General features: G+C 44.2%; 2 protein-coding genes across 4 annotated transcripts in view; one reads left to right on the top strand and one right to left on the bottom strand.

The window, feature by feature from the left end:
• The first annotated feature begins 116 nt into the window (after window positions 1-116).
• stk25a (serine/threonine kinase 25a) lies at window positions 117-9,569 on the top strand. Its single transcript, XM_076278842.1, has 11 exons — window positions 117-502; window positions 3,175-3,405; window positions 3,551-3,607; window positions 3,795-3,903; window positions 4,213-4,370; window positions 4,695-4,880; window positions 5,192-5,337; window positions 5,967-6,075; window positions 6,534-6,605; window positions 7,262-7,398; window positions 9,231-9,569. Exons 1-11 carry the CDS (start codon window positions 476-478, stop codon window positions 9,268-9,270), a joined length of 1,272 nt encoding a protein of 423 aa, XP_076134957.1. The 5' UTR covers window positions 117-475; the 3' UTR covers window positions 9,271-9,569.
• A 200-nt stretch (window positions 9,570-9,769) lies between these two features.
• Window positions 9,770-27,744, bottom strand: part of farp2 (FERM, RhoGEF and pleckstrin domain protein 2) — a 47,752-nt gene continuing 29,777 nt past the window's right edge. Inside the window, exons 14-28 of one of the 3 annotated variants that reach the window (XM_076278841.1) lie at window positions 22,934-23,118; window positions 22,345-22,434; window positions 21,948-22,081; window positions 21,681-21,762; window positions 21,007-21,244; window positions 20,046-20,176; window positions 19,697-19,765; window positions 19,327-19,416; window positions 17,618-17,700; window positions 17,126-17,244; window positions 16,440-16,640; window positions 15,343-15,482; window positions 14,381-14,488; window positions 13,924-14,075; window positions 9,770-12,671 (exon numbers count right to left, since the gene is read on the bottom strand). In XM_076278841.1, coding sequence (XP_076134956.1) covers window positions 12,581-12,671; window positions 13,924-14,075; window positions 14,381-14,488; window positions 15,343-15,482; window positions 16,440-16,640; window positions 17,126-17,244; window positions 17,618-17,700; window positions 19,327-19,416; window positions 19,697-19,765; window positions 20,046-20,176; window positions 21,007-21,244; window positions 21,681-21,762; window positions 21,948-22,081; window positions 22,345-22,434; window positions 22,934-23,118 — 1,913 coding nt within the window. In that variant the 3' untranslated portion in view covers window positions 9,770-12,580. The remainder of the gene's footprint in view (window positions 12,672-13,923; window positions 14,076-14,380; window positions 14,489-15,342; window positions 15,483-16,439; window positions 16,641-17,125; window positions 17,245-17,617; window positions 17,701-19,326; window positions 19,417-19,696; window positions 19,766-20,045; window positions 20,177-21,006; window positions 21,245-21,680; window positions 21,763-21,947; window positions 22,082-22,344; window positions 22,435-22,933; window positions 23,119-27,744) is intronic. The other 2 variants (XM_076278839.1, XM_076278840.1) reach the window with 2 other exon arrangements.

Raw genomic sequence — 27,744 nt, 5'->3', positions numbered from 1 at the left:
CTAGATTTAACTAATTAAGCGACTCCATCACAAAAATAAAGATAATTTAATCGAAATACAACTCCCACAAGTCAGACTTGGTATTGAGGAGTTGTTTGCACATGCGCAGACCATGTATCCTCTTCCCTAGCACAATGGAAAAGAAGCTAAGATGGGGGAGTCTCCCTTTACATGAAAATTAATTATCTGGGCTCAAAGTTGGAAATGCCTTTGACATTTTATTTGTCGAAAGAAATGAATGATGGAATATTATTCTAGGAACTCATATCGTGAAATATTTATCGTGCGTTTGTAAAGGAGATTTGGAAAAGAGGTCTCGAGAGTGACAGAAGAGAGCTGTTTATTTTTTGGGGGGGTCTTCGACCGAGACTGCGAAAAAGAAGAGAAGAGGAAATTTGGACAGGGGAAGCGAGACAGCCTCTCTTTCTAGACGGTAAAGGGCTACGGTTGCCCGAACTCCGACCAACCGAGAGACATGGCTCATCTCGACATTCGGAACCAGGTAATCCGCTGTGCTTATCCTTCAACCTCCGTGTTCAATAACGCTAGTCTGAGAGAGAACTGAGGCTTAACATTACAGTTAGCTAACGGTGGCTAGCTATGGGGGCAGTCGCGGTCATGTAAACGTCAATTGTGAAAAAACTGTATAACGTTATTACGAAAATTGCTATCTGAATAAATGGGCGCATTTTGCATACGGTAACGTTAGTGTTGGATGTGGACGCGAGCGTTTCCATCAGGAGCATGTCTTGTCATCTGTCTATGATGCAAACAACCTAAAGCCTAACGTCAGTTATCACATTGTTGTGTAAGTAGCTAACGATAGTGTGAATAGCGAACACTATTGTTGTTCATTTTCATACTCGCCCTCAGTATGCATAGCTGGTCAGTTTTTAACGTCATGACAAACTGGCTGAGTTGTCACCTAACAGTTCTGAGATAATGCTTCCTAGGACAGGATGGCGTTAGCCATACTACGTTCCGTTATAACTCCGATGTAGTCACAGAACAGGTTGTGCTTCTCTGCCAATGGCACTATAATGAAATTCTGTTAAAGTCTCAAATCTACTAACAGTAAAACAAACAAGTATGTTATCTGTGTTAAGAAGGATCTACTGTCTTGCAATACCACATGGTTAATCTTGGGTGGGTTATGACAGTGATTCATTAATGTGTGAAACCATTTAAGTTCATACATTTGGCAGTAATAGCCTACCACACAATAAAACAAATAATCGTCATGCATTTCATAGTAATAGCCTACCATAGATATGACCTTCAAAATTATTGCTTTTAATTTTGTGGTGTCAGAGGGGCATAATTGCTGGTTGGCATAACCTACATTTCAGTGTGTGGCACTGGGTAGAAATAATTAAGTCGTTTTTTTTTTGTTATCTCAATTTGTTATTTGGGAGTTTATGGTCTAACAGTAGGCTACAGCTTGTAATCACAGTATACTGTAATTTAGTATAATTTGGAGTCATGCATTGACACTGTCATTTGTCTGTCATAATTGCATAAGGTATACTCCCTGTAATTGCACTGTAAGCTGTGATGCTGTATCTGTATCATGTTATCTTATCATCAGCAAGGTTGAATCAGGTAAGGCTTAGTGGAAAGAAATGACATCTTAAGTGGTTATTAGAAATTTTGCAACATTGTGCTGTTGTAACCACTTACTCTTAAGTGAAATGCTTCCCTGTTTATTTAACTAGGTACATGACCATGAGTCACGTAAGACATGTCATACCACCTCATACAGTGACCCGCAGCTTAACTCCCCATTCATGTGATTTGTATCTTGTCAGTACTCTTAGTGGTGCTTAGCCACTCACTGTAGGTGCTCGGCCACTCACTGTAGGTAAGGCAGCATACACTCACTGTAGGTGCTTGGCCACTCACTGTAGGTAAGGCAGCATACACTCACTGTAGGCTGCCTTACTGGACTTTTTGAGTTGAGCTGAAGTTGAGAATCTGGACGGATTTCTTGTGTATGCCCACGTTCTGCTCTGATTGTTTCACCCTTGACACTCTTGGCACTTCTCACGGCTAGTAAGGCAGATGCAAAGCCATTTTAAGAGAACACCTGGAGCTCCCAACTGTAGCAGATCCTCTCTGGCAAGAAACAGTTATAGCTACCTTAAAATGGCAAAGTTTGCCTACCACACATCTGAAGAATTAACAGGGAAATAACAGGTGTCCCAATCCACCTGTTAGCCATCTCTCTCTCTCTCTCTCTCTCTCTCTCTCTCTCTCTCTCTCTCTCTCCCTCTCTCCCTCTCTCCCTCTCTCTCTCTTTCTCTTTCTCTCAACATTTTAACTTTGAACTGATATTTGGTTAATTCAGTTAAATTAACCCTTTAACCCTAACCATTATTGTCAATATTAAATGTATCAGATAATTCAGGGCCCAGTGTAAGCCTGACTAGGCAAGTAATGAGACGAGTAAGGAAAACAAGAGAACAGGAAACTGCAGGTGGACGCTCTTCGGGATGAGATTAAATGAACATGAGATGAAATCGAAAATAAAAATAAGCAATTTCCCATAATATGAAGACCTCCACCTTTGGATTAGCATAAGTGAAGTGGAATCTTTCGTTACTGTTCCTCGTACATGTGTTGCCTAGTAACTGCTAGTTGCCATTCTGAAAGGTGGAAGATCACGTATGGTAGGACTGCCCACTCCTTGTATTGGAGTGCTTACTTCTCATGTTACCCAGCTTCCTTTGTGGCAAACCCTTTGGGGTATAGATCAAGTTAAGGCAGCAAATTTACTGAACTGACTGGATAAACACAATAGTGACAGTCCCAGAGCATTACACTGAATGGTTGACACCTGGCATGTTTTGATAGATTAGTTTTAATCACGAGAAACAGTTTTGTAGACCTACGTGTTGGAGAATGTATTGTGCAACTATATTTGCGGCCCAATATGTTTTGGCATCATGTCTGTTTGGACATTCAGTTCTCAGTCACACCTTGATTAGAGGAAGCATTAAAGGTAGCAGAGACAGCTGGGGGTACATCTCACTGTGCCACTTGAGACTGAGCAAGGACTGTACAGCTGTCAGTGAATTGCAGCAGTCTTTTCTGATGAATAATCATCATTGTCCATGTAAATGAAGTACTTTCAGTATTATATGAGATAAATTTGTGTATTTTTTTCCGCCCCAGAACTCTCGTCTGGATCCAGAGGAGTACTTCACTAAACTGGAGCGGATTGGCAAGGGCTCCTTCGGCGAGGTCTACAAAGGCATCAACAACCGCACCAAGGAAGTGGTAGCCATCAAGATCATTGACCTGGAGGAGGCAGAGGACGAGATTGAAGACATCCAGCAGGAGATCACTGTCCTCAGCCAGTGTGACAGCCCCTTTGTGACCAAATACTTTGGCTCCTATCTAAAGGTAGTCATGGAAAAAATAGTGTGGTGTCTGTTCAGAGGCATTTCATTTCTAGTAACAAGCAATTCTCATCTACTCAAATTGGGATGGGAATCTGACAGGATTTAAAAAGAAAAAACATTGAGATTATGTGTTTTCCATTGCACAGGGTACAAAGTTATGGATTATCATGGAGTACCTAGGTGGAGGCTCTGCTTTGGATTTGGTAAGTTGGTTATGGATTTCAGGATGTACCTGAAATAGAGCTCACTGATTTCTCTCAGTGGCAAAAGCTTATAGGGCCAGATGTGGGTAATAATGTGTATTACATGCACACCTGAATGATTGTTGATTTTGCTTGTTTTGTTTTGATGTGAAAGCTCTGAGCTTGTCCCTCTCTTTTCTGGTAACAGCTGAAGCCTGGACCTCTAGAGGAAGCCTACATTTCTACCATCATACGAGAGATCCTCAAAGGACTGGATTACTTACATTCAGAGAGGAAGATCCATCGTGACATTAAAGGTCTCGATCAATAAACCCCCAAGTCGCCCCAAAAACACATCAATATTTTATACTAATCTCTGCTCCCCCTCTCATATTAGCTCCCAAGCTACTGAGCAAGTCAATAGTATCCATTAAGATCAAATGGCCACAATTGAATTCTCTCTCAACAAGCCTCAGCAACATGCGACTATTCCATAAATTAAGAGCATTAAGAGCAGCTGACACTGATGAATGAGAGTAGGGATGAAGATGTTTTTTTTTTTTTTTTCTACGAGCTGCAGTGTCCTTGTTGGTGCTGATGCCAGCTTCTCTCTCTGCCCTCACCAGCTGCCAACGTGTTACTGTCGGAACATGGTGAGGTCAAGCTTGCTGATTTTGGGGTGGCGGGCCAGTTGACGGACACACAGATCAAAAGGAATACGTTTGTGGGCACGCCTTTCTGGATGGCACCTGAGGTCATCAAACAGTCGGCGTATGACTTCAAGGTATCACTTGGTCCAGCTGTCATTCACTCTTGTGTGCCATTGACTAGTACTGCTTGATCATGCCAAAATCATAATCACAATTATTTTGGTCAGTGTTGAGATCATCATTATTTGTATCTTGATTATGTTGATTTCATAATGAACTGAAATTAGATTTTGATAATTGCCCAGCCCTACCACTGGCTCATAACTCATAGCCATAACAAAAGTTATCAGATGATTTCTGATAACTCCATGTTATGAAATGTGATGTTATTAGTCTGTTAATTGGAGTCTGATATTATGGAAACAGATGGATGGTTAAATATTAAGCTTCTTTTCTAGGCGGACATTTGGTCTCTTGGAATCACAGCCATCGAGCTAGCAAAAGGGGAGCCACCGAATTCAGACTTACACCCAATGAGGGTCCTCTTCCTTATCCCTAAAAATAACCCCCCCACCCTGGAAGGGACATACAGCAAGCCCTTCAAAGACTTTGTTGAAGCCTGTCTAAACAAGGACCCCAGATTTGTAAGTCTCAAGGCTAACGCCCACTGGCGGCGTCTGACGTGCGTCAAGTGATGCCAAAGTTTAGAACTCCATTACTTTTAACGGAGCAAAGCCCACTGGCAGTGTCTGATGTGCGTCACCACCAACGTTTAGCAAATTGTTCTATCTCTTGAGCGACAAATCCAATGTCGCCGCCAGTAGGTGTTGGCCTTTACACACTTTTATGAGTTTTACACAGCCCAGTGTAATTGACATTCAAATGGCTTGATTTTACCTACATTTCCAACTTACGTAAGAGACTCACCTGTGATTCATTTGTTCCTGTCCTGCAGAGGCCAACAGCCAAAGAGTTATTGAAGCACAAGTTCATCACACGCTACACCAAGAAGACTTCCTTCTTGGCTGAGCTCATTGATAGGTACCGCCGGTGGAAGTCGGAGGGACACGGAGATGAGTCCAGTTCAGATGACTCAGACATGTACGTCTCCGCTCTCCCCGTTAGTTATGTTCTAGGAATATCAGAGACTATTTGTGTATTAAAATGAATTGTATATTTCAAATCCAAAGATTGCTCGATAGGCCATTAAATATGAGCCATTGAAAAAGGTTAATTTACCCAGAAGAACCTACACATGGACAGGTTACCAACGCTGGAGGGCCACATAACAGTGCTTTCAAAAAAAAAATGTAAGGAAAGGCACTTTGAACTTTGAAACTGATCTTTTGTTTATCTTTGACACAACAAGCTCTAATTACTGCTAATGTTCTAATCGAGATGGGGAGAGGATAACATCTGAAATGGGACAGAACTGAATATGAACTTTGTTGCCAGTATCACTGACCCATATGAGATATGTGGCAAGATAAGGACACTGCATACGTAGTTTCCTCTGTAAAGAGATGATGAAGTTAGGAATCCAGATCCCGATTTTACTGCAGCAATAAACCAGTAAATTCCTTTCACGAGTGATGTAAAGGCAGGGCGTAACACACATTGCCACATACTATAAGGTACGGCAAGTGAGAAGGTCCCTCATGGCCACGTCCAGAGTGCATTAGTGCCTTTACTGAGAGCTCACCTTGTCCCTGTCCCTGTGTGTGACTCAGGGACGGCGAGGGAGATGACGGTGAACAGTGTCCTATGTGGACATTCCCCACGGTACGGCCCAGCTCAATGAACAAGCTACAGAGAGGCCTCAATCACCCTGATGCAAAGGTAAACCCATCAGGCATACATGCCACACAGTGTCTGGTGGGTTGGGATAAGCCTGGTATAATAATACTTAAATTAACCCTTAAAGGAGTATGGAATGTTGGGAAATGAACGTTCTAAAGAATATCTGGGTTCATTGAATTCAACATAAAATTTTAGAACCTTCAATTGTTGCGGAACTTAGAATGTTCAAAAACCTACACCTTTGTCACACGTGCACCAGCAGGCCACGCTATAAGTGGCCCTGACTAGCTATTGTTGGGAGTATACCTGGCTCCTGATGGATCATAGCATTGTTAAAGAGCTGTCACAGCTAAATTATTGACATTGACTTTGTAAATAATGCATTTCAATAGATGTCGTCACAATGCAAATCCCTGCTAGAGGATACAATGCATAACAATGTAAAGCATTGTGATGTAAGTGACTGAGGTGTTGTGTTGTGTGTTTCTGTGCCATAGATGGGAGACGCAGTGAAGAGGCAGCCCAAGTCTCCCTCCCTGACCGCTCTGATCGTCCCCATATTCAGAGAGGTAAAAGCACCTGGCAGATCGTCTACCCACAGGCTTTGGCTCATTGTAATCCAGAGATGGCATTAGACATGAGATGGATTAAACATGAAATGTATTTGAAAACATAACAGAAAGGGAAAAATGACAACTATAGCATTTGTTTTGATGTATGTGTAGACGGTAGGTTGGAAAGGACAACCTACAGCTTTGGTTGTCCGTCCTATAGCCTGTGTGTCATGTACCTACTGTGCTTTCCTTTTAATGAGAGGATGTTCTAAAGTGAACTTGGCATTTTTACCTGTTTTTAATCTATTAATAGTGTAAATAGTGTAATAGTCGAATGATTCGATGTTCCTATCATAGGGCAGTAGAGAACATATTTGACTGTAGTATTGAAGTTTTAGATGTTAGTTTTGCAGTCAGTTTTTATTCTGGGTGTGGATGGGTTATGTTTCAGCTCAGATGTTATGGACGCAGTTGGGGATGTGTTGCTTGTGCAATCAACAGTCTGTTCAGGCATGTAGGGAAGCATTTTGCCCAGGGCCCCGAGGCCTCGTTGGCTCGGTCCAAATGTGCTTGTGCTGTTGACGGGCCTCAGAAGGCGCATTGAGTGAAAGGGTCTTGGCTGCGAGAGCGTGGACGTGCGTTGACGGACGGGAGTGTGTGTTTGCGTGCAGCTGAAGGAGAAACGCCGGTCGGGCGGCGGCAGCGTGGGTGCCCTGGAGGAGCTGGAGAACGCCTTCAACCTGGCCGAGGAGTCGTGCCCGGGCATCTCGGACCGCATGCTTACCCACATGATGGACAGAATGCGCAGGTGAGGGAAGTTTAGACAAATGTAGCCAAACAATATTATTTTTGTATTGTTTACATAGTTCAGATGTATAGGTATATAATATACTGCCATTATGCATTATTATTTCTGGTAGGGCTGAACAATTTGGGGGAAATATCTAATTGTGATTTTTCGGATGTATATTGAGATTGCAATTTGATTTGCCGTAAGTCAAGCTTCAGTTCAAGATTCACTGTATAATACGTTTAAAACATATAATGAAGCATTATTAGGGTAACATCAAAATATGAACTGCTCTATCTACTAATCTAAGGGCAAAAATTAAAATATACAAATGACTTCCAAATAGCCAGGATGGGCCACATCTGATTAGTTTGCAGCATGCAGAGCATGGTGCCTCTGATTGATGACTGTCTGTCACACAAGGACAACATGAATTTTTAAAAACATATTGATGGTAAATTTTGGTGCCACAGATGAATGAAGACCCAGTCAAGCAATAGTAGAAAAAAACAGAGTTTTATTTACAGTGATGCTCATCAAGGGAGAGACAGCATGCCTTCACATAAAGATCCACCAGCTGCTCTAACTAAACACAGCATAAACTAAACTAAACCCAGTGAATAGCCATGGCTTAAGTATCCTTCCAGGTTGTCGAGAGATGCCGTTGGTCATCCCATCTTACATGGACCACATGGAATCAGACCCTGATTAGTGCCAATTTAGCAATCCAGAGCAGATAACTACTGACGCAGGGGATGGACCCATGCAGAACTGAGACATAGGGCAAAAATATAATATTCCCTCCTCATGTCTAAAGATATAGTCACACAAAGATATACTCAGGAACAGTACAGGAACACAATGAAATTAAAGCAGTCATGTCATACGTGGAAGAACACATAACATAAGTTGAATTATTCTTTCCAACCATAATCTGACTGTAAACATAAGTACATAATAAGAAACATAAGGACATTAACTATTTTCGACGATAAAAATCACAAGACATTAATTTTGATTTGATTAATTGGGGTCTTCAAATTGTGATTTCGATTTGATTAATCTTTCAGCCCTACTTTCTGCGTAGATGAGGTGAGATCTGTTCTATGCTGCTCTATAGAAGTAAAAAGTATTCAAATGTGCATTTGAAGAGCTGTGTTTCTCATTTGATTTCTAATACTATTTGTTCTCTGGAGCAAAGATGACATGACGCAGCATAATAGAAGATTCTTTCATCCAAAGTGCTTTGCACAGCTGTGAAGGCATATGTTTGTAATCTTGGAAAGTGAACTCATGCGGTTTAGTCATCTTTCTGTGGTGATTTGCGAATATTTGTGATCTGTTGTGAAGTCTTGTCAAAGGACCCCAGTGTAGGTGGTAAAGGATGCTGAACTAGTTCAAAACAGCAACTAAAGGCACGGTCTGCAATTTTGTTGAAAGGTTGTTGGTAATTGAGCTCAATAGCCAAACAAATGATACCCTCCTTTCCATGCTCCTGAAGCAAGGCATTGTTTTGCTACGATTGAGGCACTTTGGTGTGCTTACAGACCTGTCTCTGTAAGTGTGAAACAGTATTTTTAAAGCACACACAGACCCACCGAAGAGCAATTAACTCACTGTGACAAAATGTGCATTAAATTGCGGACTGCAATTTTTTTGTTTGTTCTGAACTTGGAGGATAATTTGGACATTGGGAAGAAACTCCTGAATATGGACACAAGTTTTTGTCGTCAATATAATGGCCTGCACTCTGCTGTAATGAAAGTTATGTACTTGTCCCTGTCTTCTTGAGGAACTCTCATTGAGAGAGGATGCGTTTTTCACCGGTGTCCCTCCTGTCTCTTTTCCAGGTTTTCACTCAACGGGAACACTGCCCCCTCCTCACGATGAGACTCTGCAGCTGCCATCCTTTCTTTTTTTTTTCCTCCTCATCTTCCTCTCCTGGGAGAAGGCCATATGGACAACGCCCTTTTCTCCCCCCTCCTCCTCCCATCCTTCTATTATTCTCCTCTTTCTCTGTCCCACCCTGCCCATCCATCATCAAACCAACCAACCATTCAACCAACGCCACACATCAGATTTTAATTAGAGCTTACAATGACAGATTTTTTTTTTTTTTTATCATTTCCTTTATAGAATAATGAATGTTAAAAAGTAAAAATAAAAAGCTCTGTATTGCAAAAAGAGGGGAAGAAAACAGCTGTCGTAAACAGTGATCCATGTATATATACCATGTCGTAAACATTAAACCGCACGGATGTGTTAAATCAAAAAACTTTTTTATTTTTATTTGTTTGTTCCTTCCTGAGACATGTCAATCAGTGAGTTATTTATGATATAAGAACTTTTTCCTGTGGTGAACTTTGCAATGAAACAGGCACAAGGAAAGCAGTGACCAGATTTGGACTTTATTTTGTTATCCTTTCAATGCAATAACACGGTCATGACTACATGCAAGGTGTTCAGGAGCAGCAGGACTCCGGCAACATGCTACATAATAAATAGAAAGTAACATAGTGTACAACAAGGATGAGCGGAGAGGCAGGGGTATGGGACTTTGACAGAGAGATGATCTGTCAAGCCAAGTCTAATTGGGGGGGAATGCCCATCACCAAACCATCTTCACCTTTACCGTATCATTTCACAGACAGACTTGTGGCTTTCGCCTGTAGGAAACCAACTGTGTAAGTTCTCCAAATAAACAAAATCAGATGATGGGCTTGGAGACGCCTCCGCCCATGGTTTTTCCACACGGGCCTTATTCATGTGGTGTGAGGCAGCAAGCAGAAGGGGTTAACGGGAAAAGGGGATCAAATGAAATGCAGGGGTTTTGCCCCTCCTCTGCCAGTGAGGGAGAGGCAAGAGATTCCAGTCCTCAATACAAAATGTACAAAACAAAGAGAGCCCGAGCCCCTCTCAGTGCACTTTAGGACTACAGGGGGCCCTGTGGTACCAGGATCTAAAGCATTCCCTCGTTTGCGCACATACACACACACACACACACACTCTCTCTAATGCCCGCTGTAGATGCAGGAAAGTCAGACCTACAGTGACCAGTACCATTATGCACAGGGTTAAATATATAGAAATGTCAGCCAATGAAGAAGGCTAAGCTTCACTTTCAAACACTGCCATACAGCTGAATATACAAAATATACTGAAACAGATTGACCGTCACCTACATAAAACCTTTTTTTTTTTTTTAACAGGACTAAAATGGATTTAGTCGGTTTTTTCCTTTACGGGAAAAAAGCTAAATAAAATTAAGACTTAAACCTGTTTGTATCCCAGCGTGGACAGGCTGACCACACCAAAAGTAAAGTCTCAAAGTAACAGAAACTGTGGCTTCACTCTTGCCCAGGACATTTTGTCCTTTTACAACGTACCGAGTCCATATACCAAGGCAAGACATTACGAGACAGAAATGGAACCGAAATAACAAAGACTGGCTTCAAAACAGTTACTGAAATAGCTGAAATGCATCGGGGATGAAGAAAAACAACTGAATACTGTTATGACAGTGCCCCTGGAGGCACTAAGGAATATTGCTAGACAGCCTCCTAATGCTTAAACCATAGACTGTATATATACAGTCTATGGCTTAAACCATTCAACTTCGTACCCCAATAATACAATTATCCCATCATCGCTAGGATTACACAGCTCCAAACATGAGTATTACAATGCCCCTGTGTTAAAATATGTCAGACATATGATACATGAATGTGTTAAATATCTAAATAATATATAAAAACACATTCCATCAATATCCCTTTAATTCCACATCAAGAGGTGGGCCCAAACAGTAACAGTTAACAAGTTAAACATATCAAACATATCCCCTAAAATATTTTCTAATCCTGACTTTGGAAAGCAATGACAGAAATATTGCCCAAGTTGCACAGATCACCATATTTCACACATCACAACAGTTCATAACAGAAGGTGTGCAGAGGTGTCAGGTGTTCAGAGTGTTATGGAACACAGAGCACCATTGGTGACTTGCTACAATCCAAAAACCTCCATAGGCTTCTGGTCTGGAGCTGGCTCATAAACTTTCTGAGGTCTTACAAAGAGCACCGTAGACTTATTTTTCAAGCTCTAAGGAGATGAGAGACTGTACACTGTTGGGCATCTTTATCAACATGCCAAACTAGCCTTGAGTTCATTGTCCAAAGTCTTGCATCTAGTTCTGGACCAAGTCGTCTTTCTAGTACCTTCTATGCCCTGTTCCCTGAACGACAATCAGACACCCATTGTACTATCCGAGTGCATCAACCCAGCCACAGAACACCCTTTAAGGTGTCCCTTCCATCATTTCACTTCACAGTCCCCTTCAAGTGTCCCTTAGTGCCAAGTCCTTCATCTCCCCAGGAAGTGCCTTTGTATTCGCACTATACCTGGCTCTGCTCGAGCAATTTGCTCACATCTAGATAGTAATAAAAGGTAAAAGGAGAAGTTAATACAGCCACCACTGCATAAAGCAACTGCTAATTCCCCCTCTAACACTGAGCATGACAATAAAAAAAGGTTCAACATCCCAGGACATTCTAATCCTTGTTCAAGAAACAACTTTCCTTAACAACCCTTTGTACAGCCACAGAGATACCCCAATTGGATCTCTGCTTGAGATTAGCGGACATTGAAAAAACAACCAAAACATGGATCAGTTGGCTGCCTATTTATTAATTAATCTCAGTTTAAAGTTATATCTTTGGATATGTTGAAACCTTCCTAATAGCTTTTAAAGGCCAACTGATAGACTTAGCCTCTTTAGCAGAAACACAGAGGCAGCATTTCTCATGGAAGTGGGTAACCAGGACAGTGACAACCATTCTGGTACAGTCCAGGAACCTGGTTGTGAGGTGGCTAACGGGCTATGATGGAGACAGAAAAAGAACAAGACAAGATCAAAGACAAGAGAAAGAGAGAAATACAGATGGAGAATGTGAAGAGAGAACATTCTGCCGGTTTCATGCAGTCCACTCTTCTCCCAATTCCTGTGCTCCGAAGCCTACCCCTCACATCAATCAACAGTAAATGAGCCAAAAAAAAAAAAAAGCCATAAGTAGGAGCAAGAATATAACCAATAATCATAAACAACAACAACAACAACAACAACAACAACAACAACAGGTTCTCCTGGGAGTCTGTGAGGCCCAGCCCCTAGCTCCAGAAGCTCAGCTCCAGTCTGCTCTGTTTAGTTTCCGTTCATCTCCGTCGGGCCCTTGGGGATCAGGAGGCTCATCCTGCCCGTGGAACTGGCCGCACTCTTGATCACCTCCATCCACCTTTACAAGACAGAATGGGGGGAAATAGGGGTCAGGCTTAGTCCACCTTTACAAGACAGAATGGGGGGAAATAGGAGTCAGGCTTAGTCCACCTTTACAAGACAGAATGGGGGGAAATAGGAGTCAGGCTTAGTCCACCTTTACAAGACAGAATGGGGGGAAATAGGAGTCAGGCTTAGTCCACCTTTACAATACAGAATGGGGGGAAATAGGAGTCAGGCTTAGTCCACCTTTACAAGACAGAATGGGGGGAAATAGGGGTCAGGCTTAGTCCACCTTTACAAGACAGAATGGGGGGAAATAGGGGTCAGGCTTAGTCCACCTTTACAAGACAGAATGGGGGGAAATAGGGGTCAGGCTTAGTCCACCTTTACAAGACAGAATGGGGGGAAATAGGGGTCAGGCTTAGTCCACCTTTACAAGACAGAATGGGGGGAAATAGGGGTCAGGCTTAGTCCACCTTTAACAAGAAAGACGAAACAGTGGGAGTGATGCAAGGGTGTATTGTCTGATGTGATGCAAGGGTATATTGGCCTGCACTGCCTGTATAAGTCCTCTTGGCTATAACTGTTAAGTCAGACAAATACCAGCAGCTGTCAAGTCTAAAAGAATGAGATAGGATAATTATGTTTCCTTCATAAACTACTGGTCAAAAGTTTGGGGTCACTTGGACATTTCTATTTCACTCCATTATAGCTGATACCAGCTGAGATTGTATTGTTTTTTTTTTATCAGGGCAGCAGTTTTCAGATTACATTATGTGCTTACATAATTGCAAAAGGGTTCTCGACTGTTGTAGAAAGAAATGGCTGATCTTTAATGCAATATCTACATTGCCCATTATCAGCAACCATTCATCCAATGTTGCAAAGGCACATTCTAATCTGATATCATTTTAAACTTTTTCTCAGGCTAACTGAGAAAAGATTGAAGAACCCTTTGCAACTGATGCAACTGATCTCAGCTGGCATTCTGTCTATAATAGAGTGCAATGGAAATGTCTTAAATGACCCCAAACTTTTGACCGGTAGTGTAACTATTGGTGCTATCTATTTTTCATAATTTTGTGATGGTGGCATTTGAAGAGCAGTCACACCGTCTCAAAGTGTTTTGCCTGTTCCCCTCTAGGTGTCCTCCTTCCCCATTCCCAAACTGGGATGACACAGAGTGCATGGGCTCACTGTGACCGCCATTGATCATAATTAGCTAGTGTGAATGGTCAGCTAGATGTGTGCAGAAGAGGTCCATTTACCTTTCAAAAGTGTATTCGCTCTCTGCCCGGAAAAAGTAGACGTGGGACTTGAACTGCAGCTTGAAGACATACTCTTTGTGGATGCTGTCAGTCTCCCCAGGGGTGCTGACTGTGTAACCTAGCAACGGGAGACTGGCCAGTGGGAAGTCATCCTGGATTTTCAGAGAGAGAGAAATGACAGATAAAGAAAGAGTGGAGAGAACCTTACATAAGTGACAGCATTATAGAAATGGACTGAATGATTCTAGTGTTTTTTTCTCTGAAAGTAGTGCAAACAATCATTGGCATGCTTTGACAAGGCTATTCCAGACAATGCATTGAGTCCACACCTAACAAAACAACCCTGTCAGTTTACTGTCTGTGACAAAATTAATTATATGTACTGGTAGAAGTTCTATAACTCGAAAATGAAATCTGAACATATTTTAATTCAGTGCTAGCTAAATAGAGACAATACCTGGTGTGTCTTATAAAAGAAGAGGCAGAAGTTGGTAAACACCACCCAAAGCTTCTGCCATCCATTGCTGTTCTTGAATTTCCTCAAGAGGTAGCCAGAGAGCTGGTTCTGAACATTTGAGAAGGAAGAAAAAGAGTAGGAAGAGGGATGTCAAGATTTCTTGAAACAGTCTGGTAGGTATTTTGAATAACATCTTTTTCTAGATTATTCATGAGCTGGAAAATGTAATCAGAGCTGGAATTTGTGTTACATGAGACAATTTACAGTAATTCAACTTGGTGGAATTGTGGATTCAAATACATCTGGCCAGGACTTCAAGTGCAGGAACTTTTAGTCTGAGTAATCCAAATTAATTTTGGGCAATTTATGGACAAATTAGGCGCTAAATTCATACCCTCCTGCACAATAAAAAATCAAATTGTATGAAGGGAGATGCCAGTTCCATTATGTATCAGTTAAATTGGATGTCATTTCTGAATAAATGTTCCACATATTCGGTCATCAAATAAATTCTTGGTGTATGTAAGTAATCTCCAGAGTGTTGTATCACCAGGGAAAGTTCAGTACTAGTAATGACTGGCGTCAGTGGTGTAAGACTGGGGTCATACTAGCTCATCTAGGCCATGACTTCTCAGTCTTGGTCCAGAGGTTCCCTGGCAGTTCAATGGTTTGGGCATCTCTCCCATCTGTTCCACCTCTACTGTTTGAGCTCACCAGATATAACAGTTCTCTTCATTATCGTAAGGAAATGTTATGCGTCAAAAATTACATGTCTCAATGCATGTCAATTAGCTAAACAAAACCGCACCAAATCAAGTAGTCAAACATGATCTGATGAACTCAAGCAGGTGTCAGCATGCCCTTAAACCATGGAATGCCTAAAGGTCTCCAGGAGCAAGAGAGAGAAACTCTGATCTAGGCAGCAGAGTTTGGCGGTGGGTTGAATCGGATCCCAGCGGTACCTGGGTCATGCGCAGGTAATCGTTGAGCGAGAGGTTCTGGTTGCGGTACCAGCACACGTGAGTGATGGTGTTGGGTCTCTGGCCCTGCCCCAAGAGGTAGCGAGGGGGGAGCTCCGGAGAGACGGCCGGAGAGCTGAAGACTGAAGACGAGCGGAGAAGGAGAGGGAGGAGAGGGGACACAAGCGAGAAGCGAGACGAGCAAAGAGATAGATGGTGAAGTGAGTGTGTGGGAAAGAGAGAGTCAGAGGACCAAGGCAGTAGCAGGCAGGTGCGGACATGGAGGCAAACAGCACAGTGAAGCCGAGAGAGAGAGAGAGAGAGAGAGAGGGAGCACGAAAGAGAAGGACATGGGGTGGCAAGGGTGGATTGAGCCAGGACAAGACAGAGAAGGAGAGAAAAGAAAAGAGAAAAGATGTGTTAGCACATTAACATGCAGATTGAAATGAAGTGAAGAAAAGAAAAGGCAGTTAGACATGGACGTTTTTTCCCCCCCAGTGAAGGTAGATGAAGAGAGAAGCTCCCCGATCTCCAGAACAAACACACCCAACCTTCTCTCTTCATCTCCTTCCACAGAACTAGACTACACACTGACACAGAGGTGCCTGAACTACCCACACCAAACCAGAGGACTCAAAGTGTAGGAGGTGAAGTGATGCTGAAAAACGAAAGACAGTTAGTTAGTGTGAACTGCAGTGGAGAGTGGGACGGAGGTGAGCCGTAGGAACAGAGTGGAGGACCAGGAGGAGCTGGAGAGAAGAGAAGATGACGACGGCCACACCAAGGATGTCTGATCGCTGGCATGCACCATGACGCACCCACACACATATACAAATGCACACCGCACACTGCTGGGTGACCCGTTCAACTCTTACGAGGGTAGAAACGCACCAGCCTGTGGAACTGAGGGGTAATGTGGACCACCGACCAGCTCTGATTCTGACTTTGGTCCTATTTTGACGGAAGGCAGTGGAAGGAATTTTAGATTTATTGTGCATATTTGTATAATGCATGTCTGCATAGTGTAGTATGATACTGACTTTTCTTGCGTCAGTGTATGTGTGCAATGGAGTAGTGATGTGGTGGTCTGTTTCTGATACTGGTCAGAAGGAGGCGGGGGAGGGCAGGGAGGGGTACCTCCACGGCCAGGCTGTGGTCAGACATGGACACGCTGGTGTTGCGGTGCCAGCACACGTGCATGGTGGTGTTGGCACGGTGGTGGGTCTGCTTATCCAGAGAGCTATGGGAGGAGTTCATGTCATCCTCCGACTCCTGCTCCAGAGACACCTCATCGGATGACCCTGTCGGGGAGGGAGGGGGGAAGAGGGGGGAGGGGTGGGTAAGGTCAGGAGAGGACATCAGGAGACAGGACGCTGCGGAGGGAGACAGCTGCTTCCCGGGGAAAAACCAGAGGGAGTCCATACAGCGCTCCCCAGTTCCGGACTCAGCGCTGAGCTGAAGAATGAGCTTTGTGGTACACTTGTGTTATTTATTCCATATTTCTAACACCACCCATCCATACATGAAGCAAAGGGTTAGGAGTTTTGTTTCAAAAAACAAAATAAGCCCACACCATTAATAATGGACCGTGGCAGTAATAGCATATTTCCTATTTCTTTGCTACTTTTTCATGTTACATCAATGCAAAACTCAACTTGGTCAAATTATTTTTTATAACTAACAACTGATGCCTATAGAATGTTTTATATAAGCCTCTTTATATGTGATGTCCTTTTAAATGTGCATCCAGATAAAACAAAAATAATGTGTCTGAATTATCGCTTACTGTTAGAGCGATCCGATAAGCCAGACTCCAGGAAGAGGTCCGATTTCTCCTGAGATTTCTTAGCCATGTCGATCGCCATGTTCAGGTCCTCAATCCACTTGTTCATCTCCACTTTGGAACTAAAGTAATGGACATTGAAAAAAATGGATACACAGACTGTTCCCACCCTGAGATGACAAAGTCCTGTAGGGTATTTCTGCGGTCACTCTTGCATTCACTCTCTATACACTAACTATGTGTGAGGGGAGTTTCAAGGCTAAAACCAACGTCATGCACAACCTTGTGTGCATGTAACTATGACGCAAGTTAGACTATGTGGGGAGGTGCTGTGTGTATACCATCATGTGTGTGCTATGGAAGCTGGCCTACCGCATACAAATGGTATGTATACTCACAGGTGTGTGCCATATGTTTGCTATGGGTGCCAGTATTACTGTGCATGTGTGTGTGTGTGTGTGTGTGTGATGTAGGTGAGGGGTGAGGATGTCTCACCTGGCCGCCACCACTATGGTCCTCTGGGCCGAGTAGATGGTGAAGCAGTGGGGCACTGACCACTCGTTCTCACTCTCTTCAGCCTGCGGAGCACACAGAGTGGTCAGACAGCAAAAGGAGAGGGGGACAAAAGGTGTGTGTGTGTTTCAACAAGACGCAGGAGGTGGGGTGGGTGTGTGTGTGTGTGTGTGTGTGTGTGTGAGAGACAGAGAGAGTATTAGAGAGCTGTTGCATCTGTATGCATGTGAATATAACAGTATCCAGTATTAAGAAATAGAGAATAGGTGTGTGTGTGTGTGTGTGTGTGTGTGTGTGTGTGTGTGTGTGTGTGTGTGTGTGTGTGTGCACGTGCACGCACACGCACGGACACGCGCGCGCTAGACAGACAGATAAATGGTTATATGCATGTCAGAATGAATGTATATTTCTGTCAGAGAGAGACAGCGGAACATGTAAAAAGGTGTAAAATCTCTCCCTACAGTGCATTGTGCAGGACTACACTTCATGTTGCATTGCCTCTAAGGTTGGGGAGCAGAAGCACAGGGGAAAAAGTGAGTGAGGCGGAGCAGATTACAGGGAGGCCTGCCAGTGTGCTCTAATAGGGCATCTATATTTGGCGCGCTAAACCAACATGTGGTCTGCCCGCCCCCCCCCTGTCCAAAGCCTCCACGTCAGCCCTCTCATCCAGCCTAACAACTGACTGAGTTTAGAGCCGACTACTAAAGCCAGGGAGGAGAGAGAGGAGAGAGAGAGAGAGAGAGAGGAGAGAGAGAGAAGAGAGAGAGAGAGAGAGAGAGAGAGAGAGAGAGAGAGGAGAGAGAGAGAAGAGAGAGAGAGAGCAGCAAGGTGAAGTAGCAAGGAAGAGAGGAACAGTGATAGAAAAAAGGAATGAATACAGACTGAAATGGAATTGCAGAACAGTGTAAGAATAATGGACAGATAGCAAAAATAAAAAGAGTAAGGTTGAGAGAGAAAGACAAGGGTAGAGAAAGAGAGAGAGAGAGAAATATTTAAGACTGAGAAGGTGAAGTGAAAGAAAAATAATTGGACTGAGAGAGACTGAGGTCCTGGGGGCAGGAGAGGCTGGTGGGGACAGTGACAGTGGTGTGTTCACTCATGGGGGGGTGGGGTGGGGTCTGGGTTTGTTGAACCGTGGCTACTCACCGGCGCATCCAACACAATGAGCTGCGTTGGGGGTTGAAGGAGAGACACCACCATTAGGAGACCAGGGGGCCAGCAGGGGGCGCCCTCTCCAGCCAACACACCACTCCACACACACACAACCACCAATACGCTTACACAATACACGCCCACACACACACCCACACAAACACACACACGCACACACCTCTACCATTTACTTCCCAGGGCAAAGCCTGATCAGCCTTGATATCACCCCTAACATCTGTGGGTGCCCCTAACTGGGACATGTGCGTAGTGATATTTTCACTACAATTAACAATAAAAGACCAGAAAAACTGGGAAACTGTTTGGGGCTGGAGGGACTTGAGATTATGGGGAGGGATATTTGGCACGGGCACAGTAACACCTTTCTTCCCTGCTGTGCAGGGGTTTAGCACACATTTAGCCCATGACATATTTGGGAACGAGGAAGACAGACTATACACACACAGCCATACCGAGACATGACATAATGCATGTGGTTTATATTGGGCTGGAGATAGTCATCATCTTTTTTTTTTACTCACAATCATGCCATGCAGAGGCAGCTGGCCGTGCACTTTGAACTGGTTGGTGGCCGTCACCCCTTTACTGGTGTATAGGAGCATGTCAGAGAACTGCAGAAGGAGAGAGAAACGAAACAACGGTGAAAAACAGGCTATTAGGACATAATACTTGAATCAACATTAGAATCTAGTTGACAACTGGTGAAATATTCAAATAAAATTACATAATACAAACATGTATACAGACTAAGTATATGTATTGCAAACATTGTATACATTGCATTGTAAATATCAATATCAACAATACCAAGGATATTTAAAAAAGGCTGTCTGCTTTTGTCTGCCTTTTTTACATATTGTTGATATTGTTCAGGTTCTTGATTGAACATACCAGGAAGAACATCCTCTGTTGCAGGCCTTTCTTTGTGAGCTTGTACAGACACCCCTCACGAATGAACTCCTGTGAAAGACAGCAATGAGCGGGCCTTGAAGAGTCAATATAGCTATGCAGCTGAGCCCAAACATAATGTGTGAGATCTAACAAATGTTGGGTGTGTGATGAGATGACGGACATCAATAGAGGATCACCACCCTTTCCTGTCTCAGTCTATGGCAATCCTTCACAAATCAATATACTTCTATTTGACATTACATATGATGGCTCTGTTATAATAATTATGCTTCTGAAATGTCTTATTAATTAGCGTGTCATTCTTCTTTAGCCGGGTGGTGTTATTTACCCTGCCAGGGGCTGTGAGATTCTCGATGCCGATCAGGTCTCTCTGCAGCTCTGTGAGCTTCTGGAAGTTCTCCAGCCGGATGAGACTGCTCTGAAGCTGGGCTGCGATCTCAGCCACATCCTTCAACGCTTCTGCAGACAGACGAACACACATACACACACTTAAGCACAGACACTGACATAGGCAGGCTCAGACTTTCATACATATGACTAAATACAGGCTCAATACTTCATACAGAAGTGCATGCATACACAAAAACTGACATTTGCACATACACTCATGCAGACACACGCACACACACACACCTTGCCAAATTAGAGCCTGCTTTCACGTCTGGTGTTAATTACTGTAGCAATATTAAGACAAGCTGTTACCTTTCCACAGGATCAACACCTCTCAGAACCCCATAAACACACATGCACCACCTTCTCACATTCCACCCCAACCCAATACCCCCCTCCCACCAATTATTCAACTATCCACAACCCTGCCAAACTATCCAAACACTTAGCTCAGGAGAGGGGACTGATGGGTCGGCCCTCAGCCAGACCCCTCTCCCCAACAGATCTCTAAAGTTCACCTACCAAATAGCTACCATCTTTGCCCATATAAGGAGATCCGGTGTCTTTTTCCTATGGGAAAATAACATGGGGATTTTGAATTATCGCACCTGTTAAAACTCTCGCGTGGACAAAGAAATCAGAAATACAGACGTTTTGCTTTACACTTTTGTCCTCTGCCTTCAAATGGATACTGTGATCTTTGGTACTTCAAGACCGCAAACTTGGATTTTTTTGCTACCCCAGAGCTAACTTGCAATGCAACTTGCCATAGGCAGTTAGCTTCAATTAACACCCGTATCTCCTTATATGGGCAAAGATGGCAGCTTTGGATCCTTTTTTGCAGGCGGACTTCAGAGGTCTACATATGTAAGTGCACGTTGCCCAGTCCTCTCTCCTACCCTTGCAGTCGTCGTGGTCGCGGTGCTCGGGGGTGTAGTGCTTGCACAGTCGCTCCAGGATGAGCTTGTAGTGCATGAGACGCTGGATGGGCTTGAGCAGGAAGGTGTTGAGCGGCAGGTAGCACACCTTCTGGAGCTCAAACTCCTTGTAGACCGTCTCCAGCTTCTTCAGACGCTTGGTGGCCTTCTCCAGCTCAGTCAGCACCTCATCGTGCTTCTGCAGGTAGCTGGTGAACTCCTGGTGGGGGGCGGGAGAGGACAAATATCATCAGATCAACAGGTCAGTGTCACTGACGACGTAGCATAGTAGCTTTTGCAAATGTAATGATGCCACAGTGAGGCATGTGTAATAAAAACAGTGCAGCAGGGTGGCTGATCAAATCGAAACATTTATGGCAAAACATGTTCAGATAAAGTGACATAAAATGTAGCTGACATCAAGTTAACGACTGGTCTAGAGCTATGCTAGCTGTGGTATAAAAGGGTTCTGCAAATAGTGGGACTTCATTTCTAGGCTTTTCAAGCAGATGTTAGGCATGCAAAATCAAGACATGTTTTATCGGCAATGATTTGGAAATAAAAGGAATGGATTTCATGGACACAAATGTGACACGCATGCACAAACACGCACGCGCGCGCACACACACACACAACAAATTCTTCTTTAGCTTCACCTTCAATGCACTCATGTTCCTCAGCATGACATCTCCGATTCTCTGGTAGTCGCCCTTCACGTGTGCGTTTGAGCGCCCTTCCCTGGGAGCACAGAACAGAGTCAAGACCAGAATCACATCGCCACTCAACTCAGACACTTTGATGACAGATGGTGAGAGTGTCCAGGTCATTCATATATATTTGAGCTATCTGGGATTCCTGCAACTGGTGAAGTGCATGGCTTCTAGTGTGTATAGAGAGGCATATTGGTTGAAACAGACACCAACCAGAGCGCCAGCCTTTGGTCGATCTCCTTGAGGAAGCCCCGGTGGAACTCGTAGATGGGGTCGATGTTGGAGAAGAGCAGAGTCATGAGGCCCTCGGGCATGGCGTTCTCTTTGATCACAGCACTGCGGAACCACTGCGCGGGGAGGGGCACACAAGACCATATGTCAAGACATAAACATGGTCGCATAGACACACAGACACAACAGAGCATACATCTCACATCCTAGCAACTGTGAACACACACACACACACAGAGATAAAACACACACACACACAGATAAAACAATCATCCGCACAAGTGTGTACACATAGACATATACACACAGATATGCAAGGACACAGTCTTGCATGCACTCCACACACAGCTGAAGATGCTTATCAGACACCCAAACTCACCACGGTGATGACCTCCAGGTCTTTCAGGTAGGTTCTCTCTGTGGTCAGAATCTCTTTGGCAATGAAGTAGGCCTTATCAGTGGGATATCTCTGGGGAGGACAGACATAAGGATCTGAATAATCTGATACCATGTGTACACACACACACAAAGTCAAACATAAAGCCAAAAAGATAGGGCTGCAATAACATGCAACCCATGATGGTATGTGTGGCTTTGTGACTGGATTACCTATGGACTATTGTACCTTAGGACAAACCAAGAGGACCTTTCACTGGGAGGAGTACCTATTTGCCCTAATCAACCACATAAAGGTCTATTACTGGAAGAAAGTCACTGCATATGCCATATGCTTTTACTCTCCCTAGGTAAACAAAGATAAACAAAATGACGTGACCGTTTGAGCGGAAAGAATGAATGAAGTCTCCCACACCAAAACCAACACATCAACCAGCCAATCACCGCAGAAGCGCCACAGCCCTGCGCACCCGAGATCCCAAAATTATCTGATTGGCTAAGACCTCTGAGAGGTCAAAGGTCATAAGTGGCTACGGAGCGAGGGCGGCATGCGAGAGCACCAGTGGCTGTACCTTCCTCCTGCCCTCATCCTCCTCGTCTAGCCTGGCACTGCCCACCTCGCTTAGGATGGGGCTCTGCAGGGGCGAGGGCGCCTGGCCGGGCAGACTCAGCGTGGACATCTGGAAGGAGGGCGACATGCAGAGGGGACCCTTGGGGCTGAAGGGCGAGAGCAGGGGGCTGTCCATGGTGGAAGAATCTGTGGGGAAGGAGAGGGAGAGGGAGGGGGGGGAGAGAGAGAGAGAGAGAGAGAGAGAGAGAGAGAAACGTATTAGGTTGGAAAAAAGCAGCATATCATGCCTTAGTCATGACCAAATCCATGTTCCAAATCCCAAAGCCTAAAATGGCAATAATTAAAACAAAGTGTTTTGGTGTTTTTAATCAATCAAAACAATGAGCACTTCTCTTCCAAGTAAGGCTCTATTTAAAAATGAAACATAGGGCTGATGTCATGCATAATGTGGGGGCATCTTAGAAATAAAAAAAAAAAAACAGACTTTGACGATTCCTCAAAGGATTTAGCATGTTACGTTTGCAGCATGTAAGCTTCACTGCTCCAAGGGGCTAAATGTTTATCCCCATGGTAAATCGAGGAATGGGCACAGCTTTCAGTGTGGTCCATACAGAGTATATAGTAGAACTAGAAATCTGCAGAGGAGAGACTGCCCCTTCAAACCTGTCAGACAGGCTAATCCCCATCAGCTCAAAGGAAGGGATGGCGATTACTCAAGCCCGAGAGCACCTTCCACAGAACGTTTTATTTTACAAACCAGACTTTCTGGTCTTCCCTTCCCCCATACAGTAGGTCTAAAACTACAGGAGTAAACGGTCTACATGTTCTACTTCAGTCAGTAATGGATGCAGCATAGGTTGCATTGTAAAAATGCCTCTTTTTGGTAGTCCATCTTGAAACACTGAGAACTGGTGGTACACAACACTGCAACAAAAAACATGGCGCACTTCTGAGCATGGCCTCATCTGAGAGATGCAACATCGGCACGTTGCTCATCTCCGAATCCCTTCAGGATCAGACCAGTAATCCCACAGGCCAAGCATTGGCATGGATGACAACTTCCTCAATATTTTGACAGGAGCAAGCTCAGAGGGGCTAAACGCGCTCGCTCACACAGACACACTCTCTCACAGCATATTTCACGCTCACATAGAGCTCAGGCTTGAAAGGGGATGGGGGTAGGAGGGTGGGGCAGAGGGTGGAGGGGGTGAGATGGGTGGGGTTGCGTTGCAGCAAGGACTGGATGATGGTTCCCACATTTTCAGCCCGATTGTTTGCAGAGCAGGGAGAGTCACCCGGAGTGATTTATTGACAGTGTTCAAACATAGGGGTTTGATTACATTATGGCTGGTTTGGGTGCTGAGGGTGGCTGTGTCTGGGGTGGTGGTGGTGGTGGGGGGGGGGGGGGGGGGGGGAGGTGGGGTTAGAGCGAGAGAGAGGAGAGTCAACAGGTTTTGTTTCTCTGAGTTTTCGTTTTCGCCTGAATCACACCAAACGCACAGTCAAACACACCAACTAAAGAGTTGACTAGCTGTCGGTCTCATTCTTTCTTCCTTGCTCCTTCTCTCCCTCTTACACATACAGCACTGCCTGGTATCTCTGTCTCTCTCTCTCTTTCATACACACACAGACACACACACACACACACACACACACACATACACCGCAAATGGAATGCCACAGCTGTTGTGCTCTTTAACTGAAGAAGAAGGAAAAAGTAAATGAGGGGAAAGAAAAACTAAACCATGGTGGAAAAAAAGCAAAAAATCAGTGCACACACAGAGCACACAATTTGCAAGGAAAAAGAAAAAAGGTGACTCCACGACCCGGAAATAATTCCCGAAGAAGCGGCTTATCAGGAATGCGGTCGGTCTGGCCGGCGAGTGGGGCGGGCCCTGGTTTACAGTTTAACTTGGCCGTCCCATGGGGGATGACACAGGCCGGGGAAAACGAGAAGGGGCAGGGCCGGGGGGGTGGGGGGGGGGGGGGGTTGAGGAGGGGGAGGGAGGTTGGGGGTTCTTGTCTGCGGCGGATTGACTTGGCCGACAGCCAATCCAAACACAGGGAAAGCACAGGGGGTGGGAGCGGGGGCGCAGGAATTCAGCAAGAGAGGTGCATCCCCAGTCCGAATCTGCCACGCTTGGGTCAGCGAGCACTTCCTCTGAAATTGACAGGAAATGACTGTGTGTGTGTGTGTGTGTGTGTGTGTGTCCTCACAGGGTCCTCTTTCACAGATGGTTTGCTGCTATGGTGAAAGTGTGTGTTTTCAGCTTTTTTTGTTGTTTTTCCAACTTCTTTCCTTCCTCCTGCAGGTCTCTGTGATGTCACAAAAGCAATCCTAGTGCCAAGAGAGTCACCCTGAACTGTTTGTGCACACACAGCTCTCCCTCATCTCCCTCTTGACTGTTTAAGTGATGTGGTTGTCATGTGCAAACACAAAGGATTCTACTTTCCTCACAGCAAGAGGGCAGACTATAAACAAGCAGGGTCATAAAATGGTCTCGGAGTAGTTTGTGAAACTGTCGGTGGGGTTGGGCAGGGGTTCCAGTTCTTAGCTCACTGATTCTGTGGCTGCAGCCGTGGTTTGTGGGGCAAATGCACCAGGTAAAGGCAGAAACCGAATGGGTGAAGTTTGAGGTGGACATGGTCTAAGAAGCACATGCACGGGAAGGACGTTTGGATATAATGCCCTTTTGTATGGAATGATATGATAGATGTGTTTATGCATGAGCGGTCATCTGATTTCCTCTACTCAAAACACGGCGAAACTAAAGTCACGGAGGACTTTTGGCAGAAGCAGTGGGCGGAGGCACGCGCACCTCTGCAGTGTTCTGGCACCATACTGTTACTTTTCTCATCTCACCTTCCTTTCCTGGCCAAACGGTACAGACACAAAGTCGGCAGCGTCAGACAGCCACTCGGCCAGTTCCCAGTCTGTTTTAGCCTCAGGCGAGAGTCCCACATAAACCTAGAGCTTAAAGCACTGGCCTGGTGCCTTAGCAGTGGTGGGTCAAAGCTAACAGTGAATGCTGAGAGTGGTTATTCCATCTGTGGCTCCGCAGCGGTAACTGGGTGACATAACGGATATGGTATCTCTCTGGGCCTGGACTCTGTTTTGTCATAAAACAAATCCTTCTATCTGGGAACAATTAAAAAAAACTTCAGCAGGGAAGCGTGAGTCATAGGTCAACGACTCCATACACTCCGGCTCCGTGGAGTTAAGATTCGAGTAGTCAGGAAGAGCGATTGCACAGGTCGAGAGCTCACATTCTGTTATGGTTTTTGACTCCTCGACCCGGAAATAATTCCTGAGAAGATGGCTTATCAGTAATAGTCAATCCTGTCATTGTGCTATACTTTTATCATGTCTTTTCATTTTGCATCTCGTTTGTATTATTTTCGTGTTAGGACTGAGCAAGGAAGTACATTTTGTTAGTAAGTCACTGGCATGACCCAGAAGAATAAGTTGGATTAATACCTTTCCTGGTTTCCTTACATTTTGTTTTTGTTAGTTCCAGCTGTTCTGGAAATAAAGTTATGTCTGAAATGCAAAACAATTTACCCAAAAGTGATTATTTTATTTTAAAAAGGGAAAAGAATAAGGCGTGAAATAATAAACATACAGGCATAAGTACACTTTTTGTTTCACATTAGTAATCATTACATTAATTAAAAATACCTTTGTTAATTAATTCTTTATGATAAAGAAAGCCTCATGATCAGTGGTCTGAGCATAATAAAAATGATAATGACAAGCCTGAAGACCAAAAAATTACAATGTAGGTGCAGATTGAGACTGGAATCAAAGCAAGGCTGACCCAAAAGCTGCTCTCCTCGGTAAAGGACACAGCATCTGAGAGTCTGCACTGACAAGAGGACTCCACTCTAGTTCAAGTGAAATTTACAGGCAGGTAAAGGTACATTTTTTTTGGACAAAGAGGCAACCCACATTAGTGTCCTCTTTTTGGGGGGCAGGTGTCATTTTAGCATTTGAAGTCTTTCAGTTGATCAAACTAAAATCTGTAGTAGGGAGTGCATAAAACACCACAGCATAAAGCAGCAATGACAATTTGCAAACAAATAAAGCATCAAAATGGACTTTAACGGCAAGTCGCTTTGGATTAAAGCACCTGCAAAATGTATAAATGTAACTGTAAGGAGTGCATATGAGGAAGAGTGGCAGGAGAGGACAAATGTCCAGAGGTCACCTTGCTTTGACTCTGCAGCAAACAAGACACTGAGGGAAACAGCTTGAGTTTCACACATTAAATGGCAAGTGTCTGAATCCAATTCCTGTGAATTATAAAAAGCTAAAAAAAAAGACCATCAGGTAATGTGACCTTTACATGTAAACTGTTTAAATGTTTAAAACTAGCTTTGAGGATTTGACGCAAATCATCATTTTTTTGTGTGTGGCTGTGCACAGTTAAACCATATTGCCACAGAAACCCAAAAAGCAACATATAGTCAACAGACTGGTCATCTTGTCAGTTTGTCATTTTGTGTCAAGTAATGAGGTGAAGGTGCAGCTCAAACATACGCCTCAGATCCACAAGCGGATTTCCCTCAATTTCCCTTCAAACCATTTGTGTGGCAGCATTACCCGCCACTAAGCCTGCGCTAATGCCATTGTGACAAACCAGCGGGAGAGTGGAAACTGGGGGAGGGGAGGTGAGGTGTGGTGAGGTGTGTGTGTGTGTAAGTGCATGTCTGGTGTGTGTGTGTGTGTCTATACAAAGAGGGGTGAGGGGGTTCAAAGGGTCCACAGACTCTAGACTTTGGTGAACTCCAGCGGGGGGTCCAAGCAAGGGT

This window comes from Alosa pseudoharengus, unplaced genomic scaffold (genome assembly GCF_046254945.1).
Source record: "Alosa pseudoharengus isolate Yale_2024_CS ecotype anadromous, Long Island Sound unplaced genomic scaffold, YU_APseudo_1.1 YU_APseudo_1.1_scf_11, whole genome shotgun sequence".
In the NCBI taxonomy this organism is placed as follows: domain Eukaryota; kingdom Metazoa; phylum Chordata; class Actinopteri; order Clupeiformes; family Clupeidae; genus Alosa; species Alosa pseudoharengus.
This window is presented reverse-complemented; position numbering and strand designations above follow the sequence as displayed.